The sequence below is a fragment of the Neoarius graeffei genome, chromosome 1 (genome assembly GCF_027579695.1).
Source record: "Neoarius graeffei isolate fNeoGra1 chromosome 1, fNeoGra1.pri, whole genome shotgun sequence".
Classification (NCBI taxonomy): domain Eukaryota; kingdom Metazoa; phylum Chordata; class Actinopteri; order Siluriformes; family Ariidae; genus Neoarius; species Neoarius graeffei.
The window spans coordinates 94,908,593-94,929,955 of record NC_083569.1 but is presented as its reverse complement, the minus strand read 5'-3'; the positions used below and the strand labels follow the sequence as shown (position 1 = coordinate 94,929,955).

The 21,363-nt window shown below is 39.8% G+C and overlaps 2 protein-coding genes across 5 annotated transcripts in view; one reads left to right on the top strand and one right to left on the bottom strand.

Moving 5' to 3' along the window:
- The window catches only part of LOC132871932 (Fc receptor-like protein 5), a 62,458-nt gene extending 56,075 nt beyond the window's left edge, over positions 1-6,383 (top strand). For all 4 annotated transcript variants that reach the window (XM_060906682.1, XM_060906641.1, XM_060906601.1 and 1 more), the window contains 3 exons: positions 2,576-2,656; positions 2,818-2,873; positions 5,823-6,383. In XM_060906682.1, coding sequence (XP_060762665.1) covers positions 2,576-2,656; positions 2,818-2,873 — 137 coding nt within the window. In that variant the 3' untranslated portion in view covers positions 5,823-6,383. The remainder of the gene's footprint in view (positions 1-2,575; positions 2,657-2,817; positions 2,874-5,822) is intronic.
- A 14,543-nt stretch (positions 6,384-20,926) lies between these two features.
- The window catches only part of LOC132889292 (uncharacterized), a 67,551-nt gene continuing 67,114 nt past the window's right edge, over positions 20,927-21,363 (bottom strand). Inside the window, exon 6 of the mRNA XM_060925639.1 lies at positions 20,927-21,162. Within this exon, the coding sequence (XP_060781622.1) occupies positions 21,098-21,162 (65 nt within the window). The 3' untranslated portion in view covers positions 20,927-21,097. The remainder of the gene's footprint in view (positions 21,163-21,363) is intronic.

Here is a 21,363-nt window from a genome sequence, read left to right as displayed (position 1 = left end):
TGCTCTGCCATTTTGTTTTTCTCTACTCATGGTATATGAGCTGATATCCTAGTAGTAGAATAGTCATACCGGTATACAGTTATGGTCAGAAGTTTACATACAGTGACCTGAATGTCATCTTGTATACAGTGCTGTATTAAGCCAATGCGGTGCCCCTGGGCACTATACCTCAAGTGCCCCCACCACCACCACCACCCTGCGCGCACGCGTTCAGTAACCTCCTGCACACACTCACAAACCTTGCCCTTTGCTGTCAAAAATAGTAGCATATACATAAACAATAGTACACATAAACAAGGTATTCTTCCTCATTGAAAATTTATTAAGTAGGCTACATCAGCCCATCAAATTCACTGAAAACAACCAACGATATGCATGTAGGCATATTGAAATGTCTTATTCAAAAATGAGCAGCATATATTTGTATGTCTCAAGGGGATCCTCGTCGTCGCCGACCCCTCGGCTAACACTGGCTGTGGTTGTAGCATCTCCCCGGCTAGTGCTAGCAGGGCCATCTCCCTCACTAGCATCGCTGATTTCACTAGCTTCGGCTTCAGCACTGGTAGTGACAGCAGTTGTTGATGTTTTTATAAAAAAACGATCTAACACTGGAACATTTTTAATTGCAGCTACACGCCTGGAGTCTTTCTCTTTTTTAAATTTTCTCTTCGCACAACCACTCAATTGATGTCTGTCCATTTTTCATTTCTACCGCTGTTTTTAAAAAATTGATACATTTCACCGTAGGTGGACTGGCTCAACTGACAAGTTGAGGAAAGGGGGGTTAATGGTCACATAGGCCACTCTTGCTCAGAATTATGATTATTGTTGTTGTTCTTATGAAATTAGTGCTCATAATGAATTATATATGACTATTTAACAATGTCAAGTGTATAACCATTTTAAGTGTACAAACATTCACGAAAAATATTTTTAAAGTTTCTGTCATGTGGTGCCCCCCCACTGGCTGTGAGTGGTTAGTGCCCCTGGGTACAGTGCCGCAGGCCCATATAGTTAATCCAGCCTTGCTTGTATATGAATGTCATGGCAATATTTGGGCTTTCAGTAATTTCTTTGAACTGTTCTTTTTCTGTGGCAGAATGTACAGCATACATCTTTAATTTAAAAAATAATATGAGAATTCGTTGCACAAGTTTTAATTTTCTTTGGGTTTTCTGAAATCAACACAGGGTCAAAATTATATACACAAGGTCAAAAATATACATACAGCACGCCTAATATTTGGGTAAAATGTCTCTTCTCAAGATTCACCTTGACCAAACATTTTTGTTTACCATGAACAAGCTTCTGGCAGAATTCTGGTTGGATATGCCACGACTCTTCATGGTAGAATTGGTAGAGTTCAAATAAATGTTTTTTTTCTTGGCATGGACTCGACTTATAAGCACAGTCCATATATTTTCAGTAGGGTTGAAGTCAGGACTTGCTTTAAGCTTAATGTTAGCCTGCTTTATCTTCCACAACCAGCTCTGATGCATGTTTGGGTTCATTGTCCTATTGTAACTCCCAAGTCCTAAGTCGTGTTCAAGTTTCTGATGGTTTATGCTGAAAAATTCTGAGGTAGTCCTCCTTCTTCACTATTCCATCCAATTTGTACAATGAACCAGTTCCACTGACTGTAAAACAGCCCCAGAGCATGATGATCCTACTACCACCAGCTGGTACAGTGTCCCTCTGTACATGGTGGTCATTGTGGCCAAACAACTCTGTAGTCAATCATGATCACTAACAGGAAGTTAAGAGACCTCGGCCTTGGCAAGATAAGAGACATTTTGGAAGTTTCAGCATCTCTGAATTAATAATCTAAGTGAGTGTATGTAAATTTTTCACCCGATATGTATAATTTTGACCCTGTGTTGATTTCAGAAAACCCAAAGAAAATTAAAACTTGTGTACCAAATTCTAGTGGTTTTTTTTCATTAAAGATATATGCTGTACATATGCTGTACAAACAATTTACACATTGCCACAGAAAAAGAACAGTTCAAAGAAATGACTGAAAGCCCAAATATTGCGATGACATTCATATCCAAGATGAGATTCATGTCACTGTATATAAAATTCTGACCACAACTATATATATTGTGATGGAACAGGGCTATTTACTGTCATATATATATGACAGTAAATAGCCCTGTTCAATTCACAATTGTAGTAAACCATATTTTGTCAAGAACCACTTAACTAAGTAAAGAGAAACGTCATCCATCATTACTTTAAGACATAAAGTGACTTTTAATTCATAAAAATAAAGAAAAAAACATTGAATTTGAAGGTGTGTCTCAAGCTTTATCTGGTACTGTATATAATACTCTCATATATTACACCATTTCCATGATCTTTATCATGTAGCAGCTGTACATAAAATTATGCAGACACAGGTCAAGAGCTTCAGTTAATGTGCATATCAAGTTTGCAAGTTTCAATTAATTAATTAATTAATTAATTAATTAATTAATTAATTAATTAATTAATTAATTAATTAATTGCAAAATGGCCTTATAGAGAAAAGGCCATAGCTGTGTTTGTTTTGTTATATTCACTGTCACTGCAGATGATGATGATGCTGGACCCAGTGAAGTGACTTATATTGAGCTTGAACACAAGCCACAGAAAAAAGCAAAGAAAAAACAAGGTAAAAAAACCCCCTCTACACTGACAAGTTTGTATGCACATTACCATTACCTACATTTAATATTTTCTGATTCATTAACTGATTCATTTAATTCATATCTATTTGGCAATTTGGATGGGTTGCAGTTGATTGTTAATTCAGGGTTTCTTGTTTACTTATAGTGAAAGCCAATGTGAAATCTGAAACTGTTTACTCAGAGCTAAAGCTGAACACATAGGTAAGACAAAGATGTATTTACAAATACAAAAACGATCTCTCACACACACACACACACACAAAAAAAAAATTATCACTAAACTAAACCACACTGAATGGGAAATAATTTGAGAAATCTTAGAATCACAGTATAACTCTAGTTCAAGTTTTATGCCTTGTTGTAGAGAGTTCAGTAGGACTTGTATCTGCTAAATGTTGTAACCAGAAGCTACAGCCTCAGTTAGATTGTACCATTCTGCATTACTACACCTGAAATTTCAGTCAGAGATCACTCGCAATTCAGTGTCTTCCAAAAGTATTCATCCCCCTTGGTGTCTGTCCTGTTTTGTCACATTACAAACTGTATTTAAAGTGGATTTTTGGAGGGTTAGCACCATTTGATTTACACAAGATGCCTACCACTTTAAAGGTGAAAATTCTTGTTTTATTGTGACACATATAGAGTGTGCATAGGTACACACACACACACACACACACACACACACACACACACACACACACACACACACACCAAAAAAAGAAAAAATAAATAGATACTTTGTAGAGCCACCTTTTGCTACAATTACAGCTGCAAGTCTCTTGGGGTATGTCTCTATTAGCTGAGCACATCTACCCACTGGGATTTTTGCCCATTCTTCAAGGCAAAACTGCTCCAACTCCTTCAAGTTAGATGGGTTGTATTGGTGTACAGCAATCTTCAAGTTATGCTACAGAGTCTCAATTGGATTGAGGTCTGAGCTTTGATTAGGCCATTCCAAGACATCTAAATGTTTCTCTTTAAACCACTCCAGTGTAGTTTTAGCAGTATGTTAGAGTCATTGTCCTGCTGGAACACGAACCTTCATCCCAGTCTGAAACCTCTGGCTAACTCAAACAGGTTTTCCTCCAGAATTGCCCTGTATTTAGTGCCATCCATCTTTCCTTCAGTCCTGACCAGCTTTCCTGTCGCTGCAGATGAAAAATATCCCCACAGCATGATGTTGCCACCACCATGCTTCACTGTAGGAATGGTGTTCTCAGGGTGTTGGGTTTGTGCCACACATGGCATTTCCCATGATGGACAAAAAGATCAATATGCTGTTGGGCAAACTCCAAATGTGTTTTCTTAAGCAATGACTTTTTTCTGGTCACTCTGTGGAGTGTACGACTTAAAGTGGTCCCATGGACAGATACTCCCATCTCCGCTGTGGATCTTTGCAGATCCTTCAATGTTATATTTAGTGTCTTTTTTGCATGTGTGATTAATGCCCTCCTTGCCCGGTCTGTGAGTTTTGGTGGGCGGCCTTCTCTTGTCAGGTTTGTAGTGGTGACATATTCTTTCCATTTTGCTATAATGGATTTAATGGTGCTCCCTGGGATATTCAAAGTTTTGGATTTTTTTTTAACAACCCAACCCTGAGCTATACTTCTCCACAACTTTGTCTATGACCTGTTTGGAGTGTTCCTTGGTTTCCATGTTGCTTGCTTAGTAGTGTTGCAGAGCCAGGGTCCTTCCAGAACAGGTTAATTTATACAGACATCATGTGACAGATCATGTGACACTTTGATTACACACAGATGGATCTTAATCAACTAACTATGTGACTTATGAAGTGAAATGGTTGGACCAGCTCTTTTGTATTTATGGGTTTCATACAAAAAGGGGGTGAATACCTATGCACACTCCAGCTTTCTGTTTTTTTCATCTTAATTATTGTTTGTGTCACAATAAAACAACAATTTGCACCTTTAAATCTGTAGGTGTGTTGTGTAAATCAAATGGTGCTCACCCCCCAAAAGTCCATTTTCATTCCAGCTTGTAATGCGACAAAACAGGACAAACACCAAAGGGGGATGAATAATTTTGCAAGACACTGTATGTGTGTGTAAAGGTATAAGTAATGTTTACATCAAAAGGTTGCTCCAGCAAACTCTCTTCCTGTTGCTGCAAGCCTTACCAACTGCTGTGTATCATGTTGTAATCACTAAGGAAGGCAGTTAACTGTTGAAATGCTCTATTGCACTTACCAGTACAAAATAGAGATGTGTGTTCTGGGTGAGCAAAATGAGTGCATCCTTTAGTCCTTTAATTTCCTGGGATTGATCACAACAAATTCAGGAAAACAAATAGACCTAGGTATATAGAAAAAATAAAAGAAAAATAAAAAAGACAACCCTGAGGTAATCAGAACCCACAGCTGAATATATCAGTTGCCTTCACAGAGTTTCACAGTAGAAACCGAAAGAAAGTAGAAAAAGTTTTTACTGTATACAATACTGTGCAAAAGTCTTCGGCACCTTTTTTCACAAACTTTGTTATAGGCTTTTATTTTAAGACTGCTACATTATGGAACCAGTGCAAAAACACTTCAGATTTCCAAACATTAGTTTTCCAGTACAAAATTAAATGTTATCGAAAGATGTTTGTATGTCAGTAAAAAAGGCACCATATTACATAACAGACCACTTTTCAGACAAAACCAAAATGAAAGCTACTGGGTTTTGCTGCAAAGGTAAAAAGGAAGTGTGACAGTCAAAGTGTCCAGAAGAACTGTGGCTGATTTTGTAAGATGCTCAGTAAAATCTACAGCTCAGTTCCTTATAAAACTGCACTCACTGTACATGAGACTGCATTTTTTTAAGCAAAGGGTCATCTCACACCAAATATTGATTCCCCCCCCCGCATTACTGCTTACTGGTCTTCATGGTATTTTTAAATTTGTAGAAACATTTAATTTCATTATTTTTTAAGGCATCTTTGTGCTACAGTATTTCATTGCATGTGCCTGAGACATTTGCACAATATTGTACATCCACTATACATCCCAGCACTACATGGCCCTGTAACTATACATTTATAAAGCCTATTTTTTGCTGATCACTATTTAATGTGGAATAGAGGAGCATTGTTATGTCCCTGGCACTTGTCATGTTTTTTTTCCTATGTTCATGTTTATTCATATTCATTTAGATACTGGTGTGCCAGTTCCTACAAGTGATTGGTGCAGGACTTCATCCCTCCCATGCACTCCTCCAGTCATCAAGTCTCCCTCTATCATCGCCAGTGATTGGTGCATTCATCTCCTTCTGCTGTGGCCAATCACCTTTCATCTTCCACTCTATATAAACCAGTTGTTATAGTTTGTGTTCAGTCTCTTTTTGTTTCTGTCTGCATTTTGTGAGTAGAAAATTCTGGTGCAAACCTTGTGAAGAGGGTAGGCTAGGCAAGTTTGGGGTGGTACATTGAACTCACGCAGGTTAACTGTTGTATAGATACATTAAGTAAGTGGGTAAGTGCCATTGTTGTATTTCTTTGAAGTTGTTAGTTTAGATTAGAGTAGTTAAGTAGGGTTAGAGTTTTTGGTTTCCTTATTTCTGTGTTGGGTTAGTTAAGTTTGATTTCTTTAAGTAGCAGATTAGTTTTGTTTTTGTGTAACTGACACTTCCCAGCCTCCCTCTGACCTTGGTTGTTGTAACTCCATGTATGCTCTTTTAAAGTCACTATGTAAATAAATTCTCTTTGTTACCATCATCTTTTGTTACTCCCTTTTCCCTATACTTAAAAAAAAAAAGGGTCATAAGCATAAACTTTCATAGTGTCAACTGAATGAGCCGGTGTCTCTTGTTTAAGATAACATTGAAGTTGTTCATTCCAATGCCAATCCACTTTTTTGTCTGTGTGGAAAATCTTCAAATCAGAGAAAATTGTGTGTGGATAGATGGATACTCATTACTTGGTCCTATAGTATCAGTACAAGTATTGTATAAAACACATGACAGTTTTTCCTTATGTAATCCATCACTATATCAGGCTTCATATTTGTTACTCTACATACTGAAGTGTACATCTGCATTGCCTTTCAAATGTTCCTTCCTGATTTGCTGTTGGCTTTATATATCAAAGTTTAAACATTTCAAAAACTGAAATCTACAACAGCTTGAAATTATCTTTTATAGGTGATGGAGGGGTGAGTAAAAAGCTGCAGAGATGGGTGGCGGTTCATGTGTTCGTTCACAGTAAAATCAGTGAGATTGTGTATACACAATCATTGTACTTATTTAGCTTAAAATGAGGATGTAAATATGGACAGCACCAGGTTTGTAGTACTTGAGTCCAGGACTTGGACTCGAGTCCAATTCATGCCTTAATTTTAAAGACTTGTGACTTGACTTGGACTTGAACACTGATGACTTGGACTCTGACTCATGTACTAACTACATTCGGACTTGTAAATTGGAAATGTGGACTTGGATCTTTATTTTTTTGTAACCTGGCATCTCATTATCTCTAGCCACTTTATCCTGTTCTACAGGGTCGCAGGCAAGCTGGAACCTATCCCAGCTGACTACGGGCAAAAGGCGGGGTACACCCTGGACAAGTCGCCAGGTCCTCACAGGGCTGACACATAGACACAAACATTCACACCTATGGTCAATTTAGAGTCTCCAGTTAACCTAACCTGCATGTCTTTGGACTGTGGGGGGGGGGACCAAAGCACCCGGAGGAAACCCACATGGACACAGGGAAAACATGCAAACTCTGCACAGAAAGGCCCTCGTCAGCTACAGGGCTTGAACCCGGACCTTCTTGCTGTGAGAAGATATTTATATCTGCATTAACTTTTATACTCTCCATGTAAGAGAATGCACAGTCACCTGTTCATATGTCATGTTCAGGAACAAACTAAACTATATTAAAATGCCTGGAGTGAATGCCCCTAGGATTGTCCACTTTGCTTAGACAGACTTCTCGTGCAGTGGGGAAAAATGCACTGCTGTGTGTTCCATATGTAGAAGAACTATCAGATGGCAGGGACAACCTCAAACTTCAATCGTCATTTGGCAAGACTCCAGCCAGAGAAGTGACACACTGTTCATTGCCCTGTTCACTGCAAAAAATGAATCTGTACAAGTCTAATTTACTTATTCAGCATATTAATCTCATTAACCCTGTTTTTGAATGCATTTTCTTAGTAAGACTGAATATTGTAAAGATTATTTGACTTGTTTCAAGAAAATTCATCTTGTAGCATCCTACCTAGATAATACAACTAATTCTGAGCAGCTTTTTTTCTTAAAATTGGCCACATTGGTGACGGAGTTGTTTTAATGTTTACTGTAAGTACATTTTTACTTGTTTCAAGAGAATACGACAAGCCATATTAACCTGTTTTAGGAATTGACCCCATCTCATTAAGATATTCAGGCTAATCAGCTTTGATTGCATACAAATTCAGAATAGGGTATTGGTCAGTCATGATTTATAACTTTCATCTTGAGATTCTGAAGCATCTAGAGCTCATTGGGCCACTGTTGAGCCTTTCACTGTTTGCAGAAAAAACTCAACATCATAAGACTGCTATAACACTCTTTCGTAACAAAAACTTCAAACAATCATGACCGTATTGGTAACAACAAGCTAATAGAAGCTCTGCCTTAAGGATTAACATAAATAAACCAAACAAGTTCTGCTGTGCAGATACATTTATTTATTTTAACACATCACATCTTATACAACAAAACATCAGTCAGGTCATCTCATCTCATTATCTCTAGCCGCTTTATCCTGTTCTACAGGGTCGCAGGCAAGCTGGAGCCTATCCCAGCTGACTATGGGCGAAAGGCGGGGTACACCCTGGACAAGTCACCAGGTCATCACAGGGCTGACACATAGACACAGACAACCATTCACACTCACACCTACGGTCAATTTAGAGTCACCAGTTAACCTAACCTACATGTCTTTGGACTGTGGGGGAAACCAGAGCACCCGGAGGAAACCTACGCGGACACGGGGAGAACATGCAAACTCCGCACAGAAAGGCCCTCGCCGGCCACGGGGCTCGAACCCGGACCTTCTTGCTGTGAGGCGACAGCGCGCTGGCCCGTAGCCAGGGGGGATCGGAGGGTTCGTTCGATCCCCCCCCCCGCGACACCGCCCCCCCCCCCCCCCCCCCCCCCCGGACACACACGCCCCTCAAGATTACTCAAGATTTATTCATTTGTTCATGTCTGATGAATATACATTGATTCACATTTAAATTTACAATATCAAATCCAGACTAATCAAAAAAGAAAAGTAGACTAAGTGAGGACGAGTTAGAAAAACGGGTTCATTTCTCCTATGTTTATGTTTACACGTTTTGTTCAGACTGCTTTACACCCCAATCCAGTGGGTGGTGGTAATGCCCCCATTAGACCCCTTTCACTGACGTCACCCGAAACCGGAAGTAAACAAACCCTGCGCCATATTGGAAGACCAACAAACTCGTGATTAGGGGGAAATAACGGCAGTGCGCGGTATGTGAACCCACGAGGCACTTGGTTCATCAAAAACCTACAATGGTAAACTTTTGTGCTGTGTTAGGGTGTTCAAGGAGCTTTCTGCCAGGAGACAGAGAGAGGATTTAGCTGCTTTATGCAGAGCGGATCTGAATACTTCAAGTCTATTTTGTTACTGGTAAGTCACTAGGCTAGAGTGTTGTAGAACATTTTTTTAAATGTTTACTGAATAAAAACATCCTTAATTTTATCAAATATTCTCTACTCTATATTTCATTTCTTTCTTTTGTTTTAATTTTCCTCCCTCCATCCCTCTTTGGATTTTAAATATAGTTTTCCCCCATGTCCAAATAATTCAAATATATATAAATAAAAACAGACAAGTAATAAATTAAAAATAAATTATGAAATAAAAAAATCCACTCTCCCTTGCCCCGAGTCTTATCATATGGGTCAAACCCATCAATCACAGCCAGTTTCTCCACATACCGTGCCCTTTCTGCAGCTGGTAATGTACTCACATAACCAGAATTATCAGCCATCGTGTCACTTCACTCTCGCTCGTACTTTGTTTTATATTGTGAGTATGTATGTATGCATGTACTTGGTCTTCCAATATGGCGCCCTAGCACAATCTCGCGGTACGGTGACGTCACGCAGTAGCCCTCTATAAAAGAAGATAAAGACAGAAAACGCAAGAAATCTGCTGCTACTTTGTCCCAAAATATTGGCGCCATGTTCCAAAAAAGGGCCAAAATGGGTAAGGTGCTGAGTGCAGGACTTTGTTTTTCTTTTGTTTACAACAGTAGTGGTAGATCGATCTGTCAGAGTGATCAGTGGGGGTGGGGGGTAGCGTCAGCCCGTCCGTCAGTCTATGTGTGTCAGTGACACGCACACACAGAGATGAGTTAGGTGGCTCGATGGCTAGGTACTAGTAGCGTCGGACCTGGGGCTGCTTTTATTTTTTTTTCAGCTTGGGAAATCGGAGCTGTGGTGTGAAGACAGTAAAATGCGAGACTTTAAGAGCACGTGTTTTTCAGTCGTCATGGTATCATGGTAACATGACGCCCTGTCAGTGGTTTGGCATTTGGATCAGAGTGAAAAGAAACGTGTGCACTAGCTGAAAAATGAAAATGTTCAGACCAGTGTGTGTGAAAACACCCACTGTTGCTGCATTTGGGCATTTTTAAATCAATTGTCCTTATAGGGCTGTGCGATATTATTTCAGTCTCAGGATTACTTGAAACATTTATCTCAATTAGAAATTATTGTTGTTTTTTATGCTAAAGCATGGGCAGATCAGGAGTGTTCTGATGCCATAAACAACAACTGAAGTGAGCAACAGAGACAGACAACAACAGACAGACAGTGAAGGAGAGCAATGACAGACAATGAAGGAGAGCAACAACAGACAGACAATGAAGGAGAGCAACAATAGACAGACAGAGGAGGGGAGAGCAACAACAGACAGACAATGAAGGAGAGCAACAACAGACAGACAATGAAGGAGAGCAACAACAGACAGACAATGAAGGAGAGCAACAACAGAGACAGACAATGAAGGAGAGCAACAACAGACAGACAGTGGAGGGGAGAGCAATAACAGACAGACAATGAAGGAGAGCAACAACAGAGACAGACAATGAAAGAGAGCAACAACAGACAACTGAGGTGAGCAACAGAGACAGACAATGAAGTCACAGCACAGTTGTAGGAAGATAACAATAATAAGTTAGACAACAGAGAACTTATAACGAATAAAAAAATGTCTAAATTAGAAGATTTGAAGTGTGCTCGTGTATTTGGGGGGTACGGGAGTAGGGGGCCAGATGAAGTCCACTTTTGGGGAAAAAAGATCCCCCCCCCTCCACAATGCTGGCTACGGGCCTGGCGCTAACCACTACACCACTGTGCCGCCCCAGTCAGGTCATATTTTCTCAAAACATATGTTTTGCTATTGAACAGTAGAGGGTGGTATGCAGTGTGGTCAATAGGGCTGTGCGATGTCCCCTTAATTGGCATCGACGATGTTTACAGTGCAAACATCGTGATGGACGATCATATCGTGGGGGGGGATTTTAATACCACATTAAGTATTTTATTATTAGATATGAGTATTAGATACTCATCCGAGGCTTTGGCACGTAAAGAAAAAAATTCCATTGCGCTGAGAATTGTGATACTATATCCCATAGCCTACTCTCTCTTTAAATTTAGGCTACCTAATTTTCTATGTTTGATTACATAACATAGTCCTATGCCTTTCTCTACTTAAAATGTAGAATTCCATTATTTTGCTAACTACCTAATTAATTCCATTAGTTCTGTTAAAACAATTCTGTTATTCCGTTACTCATCCACGGTATTGGCACGTATGAAAGGCCTCCATTCCATTCCAGTTGTTGGTGGCACAATGGCGCAAAAGCTGGTTGAGAAGAAGGGCACTACTTCACCTATATGGCAATTTTTTGGATTTGAACCCAATGAGAGTGGAGAGCCAAGGGACACGACTAAAGTCATGTGCAGGATCTGCTCATCTGTGATCAGCGCAAAAGATGGGCAGACGACAAATCTACACGAACACTTGCGTATTCACCATCCGAGAGAATATGCTACCTTGCCTGCACATCCTGGGCCTGGCAAAAAGGGTCAGCCAACGATAACCCGGGCTTTTGCAAAAAGCACCTATTATAAAACTGACAGTGACAGGTGGAGGCAGTTGACAGTTGGGGTAACACGCTACCTGGCCAAAGAGATGGTTTCCTTCAATACAGTGGAGAAGCCGGCTTTCAAGGCCATGCTGCAGACTTTTGATAAGCAGTACCAGTTGCCAGGTTGGAAATATTTCTCCAAGACGGCCGTACCGAATCTTTTCAGTGAAGTCAGAAACACCATCTCCACAGCGCTAGGTGATGTGGAATATTTGGCCTTGACAACGGATATGTGGTCCAGCTGCAACATGATGCCCTACATGTCAGTTACCGTACATTATGTGGACCGAGAATGGGCAATGCAGTCCAAATGCCTGCAGACGAGTTTCATGCCAGAGACACATTCAGCGGACAATTTAGAAGACGCATTGCACGAGACACTGGCCGAATGGAAAATAGAGGAGAAAAAGATCGCCTGCATAACAACGGACAACGGGGCGAATATTGTCGCAGCCATCAGGCAATTGAAATGGCCGTGGTTAAATTGTTTTGGGCACAATTTGAACCTGGCCATAACCAACTCATTTGCGCAACAGAGGGCCAGTACAGACCGAGCATTTGGAGTTTGCCGAGCAGTCAACACTGCGTTTGCGCACAGCTGGCTTCAGAGAAATGAGCTGCGCAAAGCGCAGGTGGAAATGAACCTCCCCGAGCACTCACTGATCATGGTAAGATATTAATCAGCTCTAACAATGAAAGACTAGTATTTAAATTATGAGAAGAAACTACACTTAAGCTATTGCTCATTGTTTATTTACACCATATCAATTGAAGATGCGTTTCGGCCTTTAGTGCGCACTTGAACGCGCTAATTTTTCCAATTTATTAGTGGAAAAATTAGCACCAGCACCAGCTTTTAAAATCATGATTTAATAATGTTTTTTTTTTTTTTACTGTCTTTACATTTGTCTTTACTGACAGGACTGTCCCACCCGCTGGGGCTCCAAACAGCAAATGGTGGAGAGAATACTAGAGTAGGCACAAGCCATCAAACGCGTGTTTGCTGAAGACAAAAGCCGGCGCCCATTGCCCCAGTTGACCTGGCAGGACATAGGTGTTCTCGAATTCGTGAACAATGCGCTGAAGCCAGTGGCGGACTTCACTGATATTCTTTCTGGAGAAAATTACGTGACGGTGTCCTCACTGCTTCCCATGTTGGCGCATTTAGAAGGTGTGCTGGAGAAGCGGGATGGTGATTCGGAACTGACAGCCAACCTGAAGAGTGTTATCCTGCAGCAGATGCAAGGCAGATATGCTGAGACAATTCAGAGGATGCTGCGTAAAGCCACACTGCTTGACCCCAGGTACCGAGGCGACTATATGGAACCCCATGCTCTTCACGCCACAAAATCTGAGTTGATGGAAGAGATGGTGACAGAGATCGTTCCGTCGCTGTCAGGTGCTACAACACCAGGTCCGTCACATGATGAAGGGGAGGAACCAGGTGACGGTGCCGCAGCAGTGCCTAAGAAAAAGAGAGGGTCTTTGGGCAGCCTTCTTGGGAAGAGAGCAGCAGCCAGAGCATCCACGCTTACTGATGAAGAAAAGTCTGAGGCAGAAATGACCATGTACCTGCAGGAAATTGTCATTGATGGGGAGGAGGACCCACTGATGTGGTGGAAAAGGAAAGAGAAAAGACTTCCATTAATGGCAAGATTAGCACGTAAATATTTGTGCATATGTGCCACCAGTACTCCATCAGAACGAGTGTTCAGCACCGCGGGTAGTATAGTTACCCCAATCCGCAGCTCATTAAAACCAGACAAAGTAAACATGCTAGTATTTTTGGCCAGAAACCTCGACATTTAAACATGGTGACCATTGCCTGCACTGTTAACCCATTAGGTTAAATTGCTTCGGACTGCCTGTGTTTTTTTAATTTTTATTATTACTATTATTGTTATTTATTAACTTGTTCTTGTATTAACGCAGGCTCTCTCGTTTTTTTAATCGCTGTTCTTTGCTAACTGAGTCGACTTCATGAATATTTGGTAGCTTTAATTTCACTGTAAAAAGTTAATGCCCGGCTACGTTAAACTTTGTGAGCGCATTTCGTGCTGCGCACGTTCCAGTTCTCTTCGTCTTGACCGTTCATCTTTAAATAAATATATGTTTACAAAATCATGTTCATGACTATTTATTTTGTAGCATTTTTACAATAAAAAGTTAATGCCTAAGCCTGGTTAATGCCTAATGCCTAAATTAAATTGTGTAGGCTACCGTTAAGCGCATGCTTGCGCGTTCCTGTTAGACTTGATTTGTTGTTCAGCCTACTGTATCTTTTCACGAATACCGGTTCACAGAATCACCTTCATTCTTCCATTTGGATTGACATTATGGCTTAGAGTGGACCATTTTGTGTCTGAAAGTAGGCCTATTTACCAGATTAAAGTTATTTGACTTCTGCCGAAGTCTGCGCTTCACTGCCGTTTGATAAGGTGCAATATTTCCTGACTGAAGTTGTTAATAGTGGCCATTTGTTTGAACAACATGACAAATTTTACATTAAAAGTATAGTGTAGGCTAAAAAATGAAGTCAAAATTTATTATTAGTAGCATACTGTATTTGTGTAACCACATGCTATGTTCACTAGCACGTCCCTGCACCATAGCCTACGTGAACAAGCGGTAATAGGATATTACTGATTTATATAATTATGTATTTATATATAATTATATGTTATATAATATATTTATATATTAAACAAAACTAACTAACTAAACTAACAAAAAAATAACTTTTTAGGTTAAATAGGCCCAGATGATATATGCATGTTTATGACAGGAGGGGGGCATGGTATCATGATGGTGGCTCTCCATTGTGATGGATGACCACCATCGTCGATAGACGATGCCATCGTCCATCGGCACAGCCCTAGTGGTCAAGTTGGAGAACGGATCTGCACTGTAAAAAAAAAAGTGACCATCTCAACTTAAATTTTCTAGGCAACATGATGCAAGAGAATTTTGTGTTGAGATGGTCAACAACAAAAGGTAAGTTGGTTGAACTCAAATTTAAACACGAAAATCCTTCTTAAGTCAACAAAGATCCTTGTTAAGTCAACAAGGATTTCTGAGTTGAAATTTGAGTTCAACCAATGTACTATTTGTTGTTGACTATCTCAACTCAAAATTCTCTTGCATCATGTTGCCTAGAAAATTCTAGTTTACTCAACCTGTCTCAATTGCTGTTGACCTAACAAGGATTTCTGAGTTTAAATTTGAGTTCAGCCAACGCACTATTCGTTGTTGACCATCTCAACTCAAAATTCTCTTGCATCATGTTGCCTAGAAAATTCTAGTTTACTCAACCTGTCTCAATTGCTGTTGACCTAACAAGGATTTCTGAGTTTAAATTTGAGTTCAGCCAACGTACTATTCGTTGTTGACCATCTCAACTCAAAATTCTCTTGCATCATGTTGCCTAGAAAATTCTAGTTTACTCAACCTGTCTCAATTGCTGTTGACCTAACAAGGATTTCTGAGTTTAAATTTGAGTTCAGCCAATGTACTATTTGTTGTTGACCATCTCAACTCAAAATTCTCTTGCATCATGTTGCCTAGAAAATTTGAGTTTACATTTGATTTCAACCAACGTATTTTTGCTGTTACCCAAATTAGGTTACTCTTCTTATAATAACAAATAAATGTTTGCTATAATAACATGTATTTCTACATTTCATATGATGTTTTTTTCAAGTTACCTGTACCTTAAAACATACAATAAATCACTGGTGCAAAAAAGACACTTACAAATAATTGTCAAAGGAAAACACTTTTATTTGTAAGACTGTGTCTCTTGCAAATGAAAAAGAATTCTGCAATGTGCAGGAAAAAAGTGATCCACTTCCAGACAGATTGCTACATGTCAATCTCACATTTCAATTTTAGAATGAAGAACTAAAGACCTTTGTTCAAATTTACCTGAACATTAAAGTCAAGTTGGATTACAGACTATAATTTGAAATTTTGAACACATTTGTTGAATGAGTCTTTCACAAGTGTTCTGGAGTAAACTGACATTTATACCACAATAAAAAAGGGGTTCAGGCTGCATCAGCTACTTGCACTTGACAAAATAAACCAACTGTGACTGCCATGTGTAAATCTCACATTTCAATTTTACGACAAAGAACTAAAAACCTTTGTTAACCTTTACCTGAGCTTTAAATCAAGTTAACCTTTACACCTGAGTGTCAGTGTTAATACCTGGATTACAGACACTAGCACGTTCCTCCTTGATGTGATTTGCCCCTGCGCAGAGGTGAGGAAACCCCATACAGCACGTGTATATATGCGTCATTGGTTCTACCAACAAGGATACCAACATGCAGCGTTGCAACAGGTTGCAGCTAGTTCTATCAACAAGGATATCTTTGATATTTGGATGTTAAAATTCTTGATAGCTCAACATGATATCACAATGAGAGAAAGTGTATTAGGCCGACCTGGTTTAGTTGTTTGTAAGTGAAAATTACATTTCTGAGTCAAATGATATGTAAAATCTATGTTCAATCAACACCCGCCCGTAAAATTTTTTACAGTGTATGCGTCATTGGTTCTACCAACAAGGATACCAACATGCAGCGTTGCAACAGGTTGCAGCTAGTTCTATCAACAAGGATATCTTTGATATTTGGATGTTAAAATTCTTGATAGCTCAACATGATATCACAATGAGAGAAAGTGTATTAGGCCGACCTGGTTTAGTTGTTTGTAAGTGAAAATTATATTTCTGAGTCAAATGATATGTAAAATCTATGTTCAATCAACACCCGCCCATAAAATTTTTTACAGTGTGGAAAGTCATCAAACGTCGCCAAAACCTCATTCCGGAGTTGGTCAATGCTGACTGAAGGGTCATGTTTGTCAAAGACATCCCTCACTCTGTCCTGCAAGGTTCCTACAACAGCCATTTCTAACTGTTATGTTTTCCCTATAATCTTATTGGCATTGCCCTATAGAGGGAAGAGGCAGAAAAACACATTTATTTAATTCAGCATGCTATAAAATGTAAGTACTCTCAGCTCTGAGCTCTCAACTCAATTAAAGGAGAATTCCTGCCAATTTCAACATGCAGTTGTATTGTTCACAGTAGCGGACGACGCGGCAATTTTTTGTTCAGCCCTTTCTGAGATCCTGGCCATTCTAACGGCGGCATGGGTTTGTTTACATTTTTCAAAAAGCATCTTAACATACTCCAAATATCATCCCAAAAGTTATTGCTGTGTTGTAAAGTGTCTGCTGATGTTGCATAACTTTTAGGGTGATATTTGGCGTATGTTAAGATTTTTTTTTTTAAATGTAAACAAACCATGTCCCCATTAGAATGGCCAGAATCTCAGAAAGGGCTGAACAAAAAATTGCCACGTTGTCCACTACTGACAAATCAAAGGTAGCGTGAACAATACAACTGCATGTTGAAATTGGCAGGAATTCTCTTTTAAGGCATTCTGAAGACTATGAACGACAGGATATAGTAGGTAAAAACATAAAAGGTGTCACTCAGAAGAATGTAAAGTAGTATTCATATGTTTATTGCAAAAAGTAAAAGAATGTGATGTCTCCTTTGTCAAACCCATAAAGTCACAAAATGTAAATGTAAAGCATAGCCTACCCGAGAAAGACAGCATGTTTCATGAACATCCACGGTAAAGGCAGCTGCATGTCTGGACAACTCCTGTTAAAGTAGCAGATTGCCCTTCAGAGGGCACTTAGACTCCAGAGAGTTAATGACTGTTGTCAAAGTTGTTGTAGTGCACTTGAATTACAGACAAAGATGCATGCTGGGTTTGCCCAGCTTGACAACTGTCTAGCATCTGCACTGGTTTATGTGCTATATGCAGTCACATATCACCCCCCCCATGATTATAATAGCATGAATTCTTTGAGCACAGTTAGCATTATTGTCAATACCAATTGAATTGCATTAATTACAAGACATGGCTGAAGCAACATTCAATGTTTATATCCCTACCTTTTCCTTATTAGGTAGCTGATGTTGAATCCCCGCGCTCTCTTGGCAAGCATCTTCTTGTCCAATGGCACCTTGCATTGTGTTCTGCCTCATATTAGTACTTGAAGTAGAATCTTGAACTTGGTGGGTAGTTGGAATAATACAGTTGGAAAAAATAGGTAGGCCAATGTCGAATCTTTCACCTCCATGGCAGCTTGAGCTAACTGGCATGCAATCCCTGGGTGGACGACCATTGGCGAAGTGCGCTGCATGCCTGCGCTTGATATGATAATAGAGTGCTTCGAGGTCAGCGCAAACCCAGCGGCGGCCATATTGGAAGTCAAAGGTCGCTGTGTCAGTGCATTGTTGTTGTTCAGCGAAGCAAAAAGGGGTGACAATGCCGAATACATGTGTCATTGTTGGCTGTAGTAGCCGGGGGGAAAAGGGTGGCAAAAGCTTCCACAGACTCCCTAAAGTCGTGACTAACCAGGGAATTGCAGCACAGGAGAAAAGCGAGCAGAGGAGACGACAGTGGCTGGCTGCCATCAACCGATCAAATTTAGGACAACTTGACTGTATCCGGATTTGTTCTGATCACTTTGTGACAGGTAGGTTAAATTGTCTTGAATTTCATAGTTACTAAAATAAATGTGATACAAACTATTATCTTTTCTATGTGTTAGGGTTCACCCAGTCGGAACGGTCAACTTCTCGAGACCAATGCCCTCGTGCCACCTGCAGAATTCTGGGACGGAACACCCAGACCTGGCGCCAGACACGGACTGACGGACGGGCCTTGAATTGCTTTGGGGGGGGCACACATTTTATACGCCAAGCCAGGGCAACACAACTGTTTCTAGCAACCCAGGAGAGCAGCACAGACGTGACGAGTTAAATATTCTAAGAAACCTATAAAGCAATCAAAACAACTTTCCAAAATGTATCAAACATTGCTCAGCATATTAAAAGTTTTTTTTTGCTCCACTGGCCTCACAACGCACAAAGCTGATTTCGGGTATCTACCGGAAGATGTCGTGATATGATCCCGTCCAGCAATAAAATGTGATTGGCTGAGACAGCTGCTGATTTACCCAGATACCATTTGAAGAAAAAATGCGATTGGTCGGTTGGTTCATTCCATTACATTAACCCATTGGTTCCCAAGAAATATTAGTCCACATTTATAGCAATGATCCAGAAATTATTACTAGTGTTTCTGTACTCACGGATAATAATGAATGAACCGATCAGCTGATTTCGAATAGTTTCAATACATTTTAAATTGAGCACATTTTTCTTTATTATTGTTATACTGAAAAACTTTGACTTGTAGTTTACGGTTTTTTTTGAGGGGGAAAAAAAACAAAGAAGAAGAAGCTGTGACGGGCTCCTATCAGGCCAAGTGCGGTCACTCGCCGGCCACTTTCAGGCATCTTTTTCGGATTAGTGAGACCAGACCCTCTGAAAATGAATGGGAAGATATCAATACTGAATTCTGTGAAAACTAACGGTCGCGAAGAGCATATGATTGAAATCGCCATGAAAAGTTGATTATACCTGAGTGTTAGGTTGGTTCTCATGACTCAGAAAAAGCTTTAAAATCCACTTTTCTCGTGGATTATTTTGACACTGCGCAGGTGCAGTACTTCTATAACGGCAGGAGAGGGACAGTGGAGCATGAAGCTGCAAGATGATTGGAAAGCTGTTGGTTCAGATCGACATATGATTGGTTGTTGGCAGCGGAACAGGCGGGATATTTGCAGACCCGTACTGCCGTCAGAGACGGTTGATTAGAATGTTTGCTGCCGTTACGAACTGTCCCCATTCATTTCTATGGACGATTTCTTCAGTGACTTGTCTCCTATGAAAAAAAGTCTCTGCTCTGGGTTCCAGCAGGGCGGGCCCACGTGAGTCTTAGGGCGGGCATGGCCCCCTAAGGCCCGCCCATGGTGCCGGGCCTGGGAACACCACAAAAAAACAGAGAACCAGAGATCGGTTTCACTGCTGTTTATTCACAGTTTTCTCGCCAAAGATGAAATATTACAAACACCTTTTATAACAAATTATAATCTCTCTAAACGGCTATTGTGTCTGTCGAATGTGTGTGTGTTTGTATGTGACCTCAGAGAGGGGTGTGTGTGTGTATGAGCAGGTCACATCTTAATTACATCACTGTTCTGATGGAATTTTTCAACAAAGATAATATGTCCAGTCTAAGAAGGTCAAATACATCAGAAATTAATGCCAAGTTAAACAGAAATACTTTAAAGGATGAAAAGCTAAAAGGATGAAAAGCTAAAATATTATATCATAAATTCTTAACACGTGTCTTGTGCTAAGTCAGCAAATTACATCTTGATTTCATCAATATGTAGTAAGACAATCATAAGCAAAATAACAAATAAGAATATGTCTTTAACAATGTTAAACAAAGATATGTTATAAGAAAGTAAACAAAAAATAAGAACAAACTTAAACAAAGACAGTTATATGAAACATAAGCAAAGAAGTGCTACATCAGGAAGGTCAAACAGGATTCAGGATTAAACTCATAAAGTCTTAACATTAGAATCATAAAGTCTTAACAATCCTAAATTATATTCTGTAACTATAAAACTAACTTAAAACTATAAAACTAACTTAAATCACTAAATGCATCTTAGATCTAACAATTAAATCTAACATACACGTTGGATATGCAGCTGTGGGTGGGTGTGTCTGACATCATTGCAGACCTTGGCACCGTTCAGACACATCTCTGATCAAATCAAAATAAGCAAAATGTTCCCAAACAATGTCCAGCCGAGACAGAAGGTCATTTTAACTGAACAGAAATTAATTTTGTCACCATTTTAATAAATTACTGCCTTCTTGTAATTATTGTAATTATTTATCCTTACATAATAATAAACCTAACACTATGTACTTTCAGCAATGATTAATGGATATATTTGTCACATTAGGTAGCTTATGTCTACTGCAGTGCATTGTTGCATCAAATGGCATTTAAGATCTAGGCCTAGTAATGTTTATGTACACATGCTTTAGTTCACAAAATGGACTTGGGTGAAACATTAGATCAGAGGTGGGCAAACTACGGCCCGTGGGCCACATCCGGCCCGTTGGCGTTTTTAATCCGGCCCGTGGAAGACAATCATATAAACACGATTGAGCAGATCTATAAACTATAAGCATCAGTGTTATCACGTAGACAGGTGTTCTAGAGAGCCATCTTTCCAGTCAGTCATATTCACGCGAGATTACATTTGCAGAGTGGTGCAGCGCGTGCCATGGAAGTCATTCTGGCGCCCGTGCCACTGATGATCTCGAGAACACAGGATAAAACTTTACAGTGAGTGGTCCTAAAAAAAGAAAAGTGGACAGTGAGTGCCGGGTGTTCAATAAAGAATGGACAACTAAATATTTTTTTGCTGAAGTCCGATCAAAGGCTGTATGCCTTATTTGCAAAGAAACCGTTGCAGTTTTAAAGGAATATAACATCAAACGGCACTTTTCCTCCAAGCATGCTAATTATGCTAACAACCATTCAGCGCAAGAACGGA